At 48.0% G+C, this 10,000-nt stretch overlaps 1 protein-coding gene across 3 annotated transcripts in view; it reads right to left on the reverse strand.

Annotated features, from left to right (window-relative positions):
* Positions 1-10,000, reverse strand: part of LOC147012750 (phosphatidylinositol polyphosphate 5-phosphatase type IV-like) — a 74,051-nt gene that overhangs the window by 7,317 nt on the left and 56,734 nt on the right. For 2 of the 3 annotated variants that reach the window (XM_085853890.1, XM_085853887.1), the window contains one exon: positions 8,733-8,912. The exons of the other annotated variant lie outside the window; for it this stretch is intronic. In XM_085853890.1, the coding sequence (XP_085710016.1) occupies positions 8,733-8,912 (180 nt within the window). The remainder of the gene's footprint in view (positions 1-8,732; positions 8,913-10,000) is intronic. 3 annotated transcript variants of the gene reach the window in all.

A 10,000-nucleotide genomic window follows, 5' to 3' on the forward strand; every position in this document is an offset into this window, starting at 1 on the left:
GTGTGAGACACCCGCGGCTGGGGCAGTCAGCAAAGACCGATAGTAAGATGCTATGGTAAACACATGCGCAGACACTAACAAGATGAGTGCCATTCGTGCCCTGCTCTGTGTACGATAATAAATTATCCTGTGGCTGCAAATGGGTCCGCTGCCATTGAACATGCGGTCATTTCTCAAAAGTGGTGGTGTGCGCGGTGCCCGCCCTGATCTGTGTCATGAGCCAACGGAAATGATTGCATATAATGATTGGATGTAGCCTTGGATTGAAAAAGAGGATAGATATAAGTATTAAATGGAGATTTGGATTGAAAAGAGGACAGATAAAATTATTAGACTCAGAAATGGGTTGAAAAGAGTGTACCACGTGTGTACTGTAAGTTGTTTGCATTTGGTGTGTTGATCCTTCTATTTCCTCGGCACGGCATTCCTGCAGCGGCTCCATCGTGTTGGTTATGCTTCCTATTTCTTCTGCTCAGTGGGTGGAAATTACCGCTGTGCTGCACGTGTTCCGTGCAGTGTGGGCGTTTGATGTTTTGTTCCTTTTGGTCGACTGTGAGTACGCATTCTTATATAAAGGGCGTGACCACAGTTTTTACAGGTGGGTATCAGAATGTAGTGCCTGCTGGCCTTCGCGAGGACCCATTCTACCAGTGAAGGGTACAGCCTTTTACAGGCGGCCGCGAGATTTACCTCAGGAATAGAGAAAAATAATAGGAATGAGGTCAGAGATATAATCAGACCGAACTATGAGATTCACACAACGCACTTGTCCCGTTTGTCCCATTAGACAAGAAGGAAGGGACTATCTGTATGTTTATTAATTAAATAACTGTCTGGGGACCACTGTATGATGGATGCCATCGCTTTGGAGGGATGTGGCTCCCAGAACCGCAACAATATATATATATATATATATATATATATATATATATATATATATATATATATATATATATATATATATATATATATATATATATATATATATATATATATTGTTGCGAATTCGCGCCCGCCGGCGTGCGAACGGCCGCGTCACTCAAATCGCGACCGCGTCGCCCACCGGACGGACAATTCAGTCGTGACCCTCTGGGAACTATTGCCCGGAGACAGTCACGGGTTTGCCTTTCGACCTCACCACAATCGTGCCAATCGGCCACCCGCGCAGGATAGGGTTGCTCGCCAAATTCGATCTACCTAAGTACCTGCGCGGATGGTCGACCGGGCGATCGTACCACGCCGCAGGCCGACTCCGGACACGAACCGCTTAAGCGGTCCGTTCCGTGCTACAGTGATAACTGAGCGGTGTTATCGTCGGCCTCGACGGTTCCGATTAATTACCGGGCGTATTAAGCCCACTACAAACCCTTTACATGAAGCAGGATGGAGGGTCAATAAAGAAAAGACGAAGTGAAACGGTAAAACAGTTCACACAAAGCACATTTATTTCCCGGCACACGGAAAGCACACATATACAGCCAAACAGTCAAAATGCACATATAGCAACCAAAACAAAAGCAACAACGACGCAGAGTTACTACCGACTACGCGCACACACCGCAACACTTGTACAGTTCTACTTTACAGATGGCGCCAACACACATTTACTCAAAAGCAAAAGAAAGAAGCCACCCTAATAGACAAGGGGGCAGACGGGCCTGTAGGCCAATATGCGTGCGTGACCTGAAGGAGCGGCCAGGCCTGCGAGACCGGGGGGTCCTTCCCGCGTCCTCGTGATGCGTTGGCGGACGAGCCGCAGATGTGGCCGCGTGGCTGTGCCCTGACTCCGTGCTCCTTGGCAGGTTTCGTTGGCACGACGTTTGGAGTGGGGTGGGAACGGGGCCCCCTTGTTGCACTATCTCAGCGCGGGGGAAAGGGGGAATTGTTGATGCCCTGGGGGGAGGGAGAATGGCTGGCTGGCTTGGGTCCCGCGACGAGCGATCTCACTCCGCGACCTCGTCGCCGACCGCCATCCTTCTCGCCTCAGACCCGAGCTCCTTTGCCTCTTCCCGCAACTCTTCTCAGCCGATTCCAGAACCCAACTCTTCCTGCCTCACCGATGACTTCGCCACCCCACTCGACTCTCTGCCACACCAATCACTTCGACTCACTCTCCCCCCGACTCGACTGACTCTGCCGTTTTATAGGCCGACAGGAGAAAACAATATGCAAATATCCGGATCAGGATGATGTCGGGGGCGGAGCCACGCTCGCCCATTGGTCGGAGGAAAGGGGGCGTGAATCTCCCCTGATCCTAGAATTTGCATATATCGATCTCACACAGACGAGCCTGGAGGCGGGGCCAAACCGCTCCACGCTTGCTAATTGGACAGAGGGGAAGTGGGCGTGTAGCGTTCCTGATCCGAATTTTCCCTCGGAAAGGCCGCTATTTGCGCTCGCAGCTCGGTGCGTTCGGCACCAATCGCTGAACGGGCCCGAGACAGCCCGACGCTCAGTGTTCACAGGTGGTGCGGGAATGGCCATAGAAGGAGAGAGGTGAAGGTGGTGGAGGGTTTTCGGTGGTGGGTTTGATAATGGCGGTGATGCGATGATGTGGGAGCGAATTGTGAAGGTAAAGGTCGTGGCTGTTGGCGTTGTTGTTGTTGTCGGAGGGTTGGAGCGTGGTTGCAGTTGGTGATGATGGGTGGTGTGGTGGTTGTTGTGTGATGGCGGTTGAGACGTGGTTGGTTCAAAATAAAGAAAGAACAGAAAAACGGCTATCTCAAAGCGTCGCAGCCCAGATGAATCACATAAATTCCCTCTATACAACGGGTTTGGGGCTAACTACACATGTACTTCGAGATATCTCACCTACGGGCCCTGAATGGTGGTTTGCGAATTTCCACAGTCGTAACAATATATTGCTATGGGTCTGGAAACCATTTGCATTCAAACATACAGATGTCCCAAAAGTCAGTTATCCCGTTGAGTATGTCCCTTCCTTTTGTCTAGTGGGAGAATCAAAGGCGTGCGTTGCGATTTCTTTCTAGGTAGGTTATTAAATCTTTACATCTAATGACCATCCCACAAAGGAACCAACAACCTGATACTGAACAAGCGCTTCACTCGCCTGACCGGCGACTCGCTGTTCGAGGCAGAATCTCTGGCAGTTCCTTCTTGGCTTCCACAAACTTTGTAACTTCTTTTTTACGAGTATGGGCACGCGTGGAGTGGGGGCTGGGTTTTCCCGGCATAGCCGAAACCCTGCCCAGAAAGGGTGGACCCATGGGAGCCCCGTCCAATCAGGGCAGACAGTGACGTCTGCTTCACCGAGCCCCCCTCCGGACGGGGGCTCTGTTGTAGCTTTTCGTTTGTTCTGAGCGGGTTTGAGAGAGATTTCGGCAGAGGAGCGCATTGGTTGGGTGCGTCGCGTGTTGGAGCTGGAGACGGAGCCCAATTGACTCAAGAAGAAGTCCAGCTCTCTGTGGCGCAATGGATAGCGCATTTGACTTCTCGTGGAAGCAATTCGAAGGTTGCGGGTTCGAGTCCCGCTGGCCTCCGCGGACACGAGCCCCGCGCGTGTGACTGTGGGCCGGGCTGCACGGCCATTGGCAGGTACCTTGCCGAACTGTGACCCCCAGCTCGTCTCTCCTCCTCTGGCAGCGGGGGTCTTTTCAATATAGCATCTGTGTGTGTGTGTGTGTGTGTGTGTGTGTGTGTGTGTGTGTGTGTGTGTGTGTGTGTGTGTGTGTGTGTGTGTGTGTGTGTGTGTGTGTGTGTGTGTGTGTGTGTGTGTGTCTGAGTGTGTGGGCCTGTCTTTTAAGTAGAATTGAATAAGTGTTATTCCACCATTGTAAATATTCCTTGTATATTCACGATAAGTCTTGACTGTGTCTTTTTTACTGTAAATTAATGATTGTAGAAATGTTCCCAGTTCATTTCCATCCTTTCTTGCATTGGTCCAGCATGGTTCAGATCTGAGTTTAGCCGGGTTTTTATACCCGATAATCTGTTCATGCCAGCCGGCACGGCTTTGGCAGTTTCCGCTCGACTGCACCCGAACCGGAGTTGGTAGTTGGAACTCTACTGCAGCCAGTAGAGTGACCCGGTTCGAGCAAGGAGAGAGCAAGGGCGTGGTTCCCCGGTAGTTGAAATCGCGTAGTTAATTAGGTAAATTGGTTCTAAACAAAAAGACCCTATGCTATGCGGTTGAGATATTGGCGACCACAGTCGGTTCTGCGACCCACCGCCTCACGGAGTTATCCGGAGCGACGGCCTACAATTCCGGGGAGTTTGGTGGGAGATGACGAACTTCCCCCACCTAGTGGTCGTTCTTGCCACTGACCCCTGGCCCGCAACAATATATATATATATATATATATATATATATATATATATATATATATATATATATATATATATATATATATATATATTGTTACGGAAATGGCCCTAAGTAGGCTACTAAATATAGGATTAGCTCATATCCCCCATTAAATGCATGTTTAGCCAGGCTGTTCTGTAAAATGGACGCTACCTGTGTGTCGGGAGGCGTAGGATGCATGTTTATTGTTCGTACAGTGGTGGTGTGCCGAGGGCTTCTTCTTCTTCTTCTTCCTTCCCCTCTTCAGATGAGGCCCCGCCCAGTCGGCTGAGAGGGAGTGGCCAAAAAGAGGAAGTGAAACAAAGGGGAGGAGTTTGTTGGCTTCGTAAAGGGGAGGAGCCGGTGGGCAGCCAACGGAGACTTCTGGGAGTAGTTCAGTTTTGGGAGAAGTAAAAAGCGGCACTCGGTTTTGAGGCCACGAGCGCCGAAAGGGAAAAGGAAAGCGAGTAGTGCGATCGGCAGGGAGAGGACCTGGCTGCTGTGTGAGTCTGGAGTTGGCTTCGAGCAGAGGTCAGACAGGTTCAACCTGCATCTAACGACGGAGCCTCTGACTGTCCCTACTCACCTCACGGCTCGACGACGTCTTGGAATCCCATGGACCCAGCCTGCTGGAGCCCGGAACCTCGATTTGGCCTTGTCTGGTGAACAGGCCAGGCCTGGACTTGTATGCTGGACCTTGAGAGAAATCAGCTGAAACCCATTGTCGATCTGACGGTCTGGTGCAGTCGAGCTTGCAGGGTTTGAACTCGCCGAGGCTGCGTGCGCGGGCACTGCCGGAAGCAAGAGTATGACGCCTCCATCTTGCCAAGTGGCGTGTTCGAGCTTGGGGCTCGAATCCGTGGACATCGGCTTGTTACGAGCGACATTCGTGCTTTTGACACTTTCCTGTCATCCATGAAACATCACTAAGTACTCTGTCTTGTCTGCATGCTGTCTGTCTGTCTTGTCTGCATGTTGTTTAAGGTATATCTCGGTAGGGACCCCCTCAAAACCCGTAATCCGTAGTTCCCTAGTTAAGAACGGGTTATAGATTAATTAAAACTTCTTCTTCTTCTTCTTTCGGCTGCTCCCGTCAGGGGTCGCCACAGCAGATCATCCGTATGATCCGCATCGTGATTTGGTTTAGTTTTTACGCCGGATGCCCTTCCTGACGCAACCCTGGTCACCTCTTACGACACACAGGGATATGGTACACCAATACTAACCAAGGCATACACCGGAACCAGTACATTGGTACTCATTTTGCCGACCTCGGAAGGATGACAGGCTGAGTCAACCCCCTGGTATGTATTAATTCAAGCGGCCAACTGGGCTTGAACTCAGGACCTTTTGGATCCCAAGCCGCTACCCTCACCACTACGCAAACACCAGGCTAAGAGTGAATTAAAAACATTGTCGTGATTAATTTTAATTATAATTTAATTCAAAAAGATTAATATAAACATTGTCGTGAATATTTTGCTTGTGTTGTGTTCCCCACTGTTCCCCAATAAATCTGGTTTATTCGGATGAAGTTGCCGCTATGGATTAATTTGTGTCGCATCGAGGAACGATCCGTTCGATTGGCATATATAACCAAAATGGTTACAGACTGGCAGAAAATGCTCAGCATCTGACAAAACCAGTCTGAAACCGGGGTCTATTTCCCCAACTGGTAAGGTCCAGGATTATGTTGGTATCGCGATTGAAGACGCGTGACCTGAGGCCTGTGCCGAGCCAGCTGGCATTATAAACCCCGGAGACGGCGGTGGTGAGGGTGGCGCCAAGAGTCGGGTGAGAATCCCGCCACCGCTGAATCCTTAACAATATATATATATATATATATATATATATATATATATATATATATATATATATATATATATATATATATATATATATATATATTGACCGTTTTTTACAGCCATTTCTCCCTGCTGTGCAGGGGTTAGGCTTTTTCTTGAGGCAATGTTTTATGGCCGGATGCCCTTCCTGACGCCAACCCTGGTCACCTCTTACGACACACAGGGATATGGTATACCTATTCTAACCGGGGTATACACCGGGACCAGTACACTGGTACTCACTTTGCCGACCTCAGATGGATGACAGGCTGAGTCAACCCCCTGGTGTTAATTCAGCAGCCAACGGGGCTTGAACTCAGGACCCTGGGATCCCAAGCCGCCACCCAAACCACTAAGCCAACACCAGGCTATATATATATATATATATATATATATATATATATATATATATATATATATATATATATATATATATATATATATATATATATATATATATATATATATATATATATATATATTGTTGTGGTTACCAAATTCGCAAACCACCATTCAGGTCCCTTAGGTGAGGTATCTCGGTAAGTGCATGTGTAGTTAGGCCCAAACCCGTTGTCTAGTGGGAATACATGTCATTTATGCGAGCTGCGACTCTTCAGGATAGCCGTTTTTCTTTTACTATCTTTATTTTGGACCAACCGCCATGATTACCACCACAACCACAACATCAACCACCAACCACAACGCCGCTTCACCACAACCGCCACGACCTTCCCGTCACACCTCGCAACCGTAGCATCGCCACCGTTCTTGCCCCGCTGTGGGTACCGGTGTTGGATTCGTGCAGAGCGCGCGTCGAACAGCGTGTACAAAATCACGGATTTTGTGCTTCAAAAACGGATCAAAAACGACACACGCCCACTTTTTGCCGTCCAATCGGTGAGCGAGGGGCGATTTGGCCCCGCCTCCAGAACGATCGATATATGCAAATTTGTGGATCAAAAAGCCTTCACGCCCACTTTTTCTCGGGCCAATGGGGAGCGAGGTGAAAGGTCAAAGGGAGGGGGTCAAAGGCGAAGCTACGGGGGGGATAAAAGGACGGTGTTCGTCAGTCAGCAGAACGAGAAGGAGTCGGAACGGAGGGGACGAGTGTGGAAGTCTGGAGCCCGGAGCCCGGAGCCCGAAGCCCGAAGCCTGCAGTAGCTGGAGAAGCTGAAGAGAGTCGGACGAGGGGGTGCTCGCGTCGGTGCCAGGAGCTGCACGCCCGAGGGAGGCCGGCAGCGCGACCTGGCCGAGGTGGAGACGCACACCAGGGATAATAAAGATCCTCTATACCCCGAGCATCAGCAACCCCTCCTGTTTCCCCCCGCGCTGAGATAGTGCGACCAAGGGGGCCCCGTTCCCACCCCCTACCAGACACCGTCCACGAGGCCCGCGGGTTGCGGCGCCATCGCCGCTCCGCGTCTCATCAGCAGATGGGTAGGCGCGACCCGGTCTCGGCCTCAGGCCCGCCTCATTCTTGGGGATTTCTTTTCCTTGGTTTTGGGTATGTGTTGTCGGCGCCGTCTGTGAAGTAGAATTGTATAAGTGTTGCCGTGTGCTCGGTAGTCGGTATTAGCTCTGCATTGTTTTCGCTTTTATATTTGCTTTTTGTGTAAATGGAAGTGTGTTTTCTTTTTTTTGTGTGCATTTGGTGGAATTGTATTTGTGTGCTTCCCGTGTGCCGCGAATAAATGTGCTTTATTGTTGAACTGTTCTCCCGCTTCGCTTCGTCTTTTCCCCCATTGAACCCTCATCTTGCTTCACGTAAAGGGTTGGTAGTGGGCTGAGTACGCCCGATAATTAATCGAACCGTCGAGGTCGACGATAACACCGCTCGGTTATTCTGATAGTACGGAACGGGTCGCTTAAGTGGCCCGTGTCCGAAGTCGACCTGCGGCGAGGTGCGATCGCCCGGTCTACCCTCCGCGTGGGTACTTAGGTAGGTCGAATTTGGCGAGCAACCCTATCCCACGCGGGGGCTGATTGGCTCGATCGCGGTGAGACCGAAAGGTCCACCCGTGACTGGTTCCCGGCGTTAGTCCGAGAGGGTCACGACTGGATTGTCCGTCCGGTGGGCGACGTGCCGCGATTCGAGTTACGTGGCCGTCAGCACGCCGGCGGGCGCGAAAACCGCAACAATATATATATATATATATATATATATATATATATATATATATATATATATATATATATATATATATATATATATATATATATATATATATATATTCTTCTTTTGGCTGCTCCCGTTAGGGGTCGCCACAGCGGATCATCCATTATGATCCGCATAATGATTTGACACAGGTTTTACGCCGGATGCCCTTCCTGACGCAACCCTGGTCACCTCTTACGACACAGGGATAAATATACATATATACAGTGAGTCCTCACTTTTCGCAAGGGTTGCGTTCCTGGAAAACCTTATGATAAGCGAAAGTGTTAAACAAAACATATTTTCCTATAGAAATCAATGTGTTAAAGGGAGGATGCGTTTTTGGCTTGGAATTTTTTGGACATAATCACACATTTTTGGACATAAACACAAATAAACAAAACACACTCCTCGAGTAGTGGCGACTTACCCCGAGGCTGGAAGAACGGAGTTCATTGTGGTGGACAAGTCACACTTGCGGAGTGGCAGAATTGTCCCCCTCTTCACTTGACACTGTGCTGTCACTTTCTTCACCAGTGGGAACGGTCTCTTGGCAGCTGGTTGAAGGAGCATCCTGGATGGTGGATGTAGTTGGTGCTGCATCTGTTGGCTTGAAAAATGTGTGGAGAGTGGGCTGGATGGCTTTCTTTTTCTTTGCTGCATAAAGTTCCTTGTATCAACAAAGGGCATCATTAACAACACAGCAAAAATCAGTGCTCCTTTCAAGATTTGGATCTTGCTCGATAACAAATTCTATGGCATTTCAAACGAGCTGAGGATTTGGGTGAGGTTTTTCATGGTGAGATGCTTGGATGAAGGTGTCACAGCTTCTTCTTCTTCTTCTTCTTCTTCTTCTTCTTCTTCAAGACCCCACTGCTGTTCCAACTCCATGAGATCTTCATTGCTTAAGGGTTCTGCATGAGACTCCAGTAAGTCATCCACGTCCTCTTCGTCAACCTCTTCAAAACCAGCCTCCTGCACCAGGTCTACAATTTGACTTGTAATCAACAGAACATCAGCAAACCCCGTGAAATTGTGGACACACTCAGGCCACACTTTCTTCCACACAGCGTTCATTGTAGAGGCACTCACCTCCACCCACGAATCCTTAATGTTTTCCAAAGCCATTTTTATGTTGTATGTTCGCCAAAACTCCTTGATTGATAGCTTGTCCTTATCACTTTTTTGATAAGCTGCAGCATGGTATGCATAACATAATATGGTTTAAAAGCAGCAATATACCCTGTATATATATATATATATATATATATATATATATATATATATATATATGTATATATATGTATATATATGTATATATATGTATATATATGTATATATATGTATATATATATATATGTATATGTATATATGTATATATGTATATATATATGTATATATATATATATATATATATATATATATATATATATATATATATATACATAACATAATATACAATATAACATAATACCTTGATCCATAGGCTGTAAAAGTGTGGTTGTATTTGGTGGTAAAAATACTACCTGCACGTTTTCACAACAGTCTTCCATATGCTGAGGATGGGCAGGAGCATTGTCTACAAGCAGCAAATATTTGTTGTCAATGTTGTGCTCCTTGGAGTACTTCTCAACATGATTGGAGAAGTAATTGATCACGTAATCGTGGGTGAATGCCCCAGTCATCCAAGCCTTTGTA

Source organism: Eptatretus burgeri, chromosome 14, assembly GCF_056783735.1.
Source record: "Eptatretus burgeri isolate ZD-2024b chromosome 14, Ebu_testis_v1, whole genome shotgun sequence".
NCBI classification, from domain to species: Eukaryota; Metazoa; Chordata; class Myxini; order Myxiniformes; family Myxinidae; genus Eptatretus; species Eptatretus burgeri.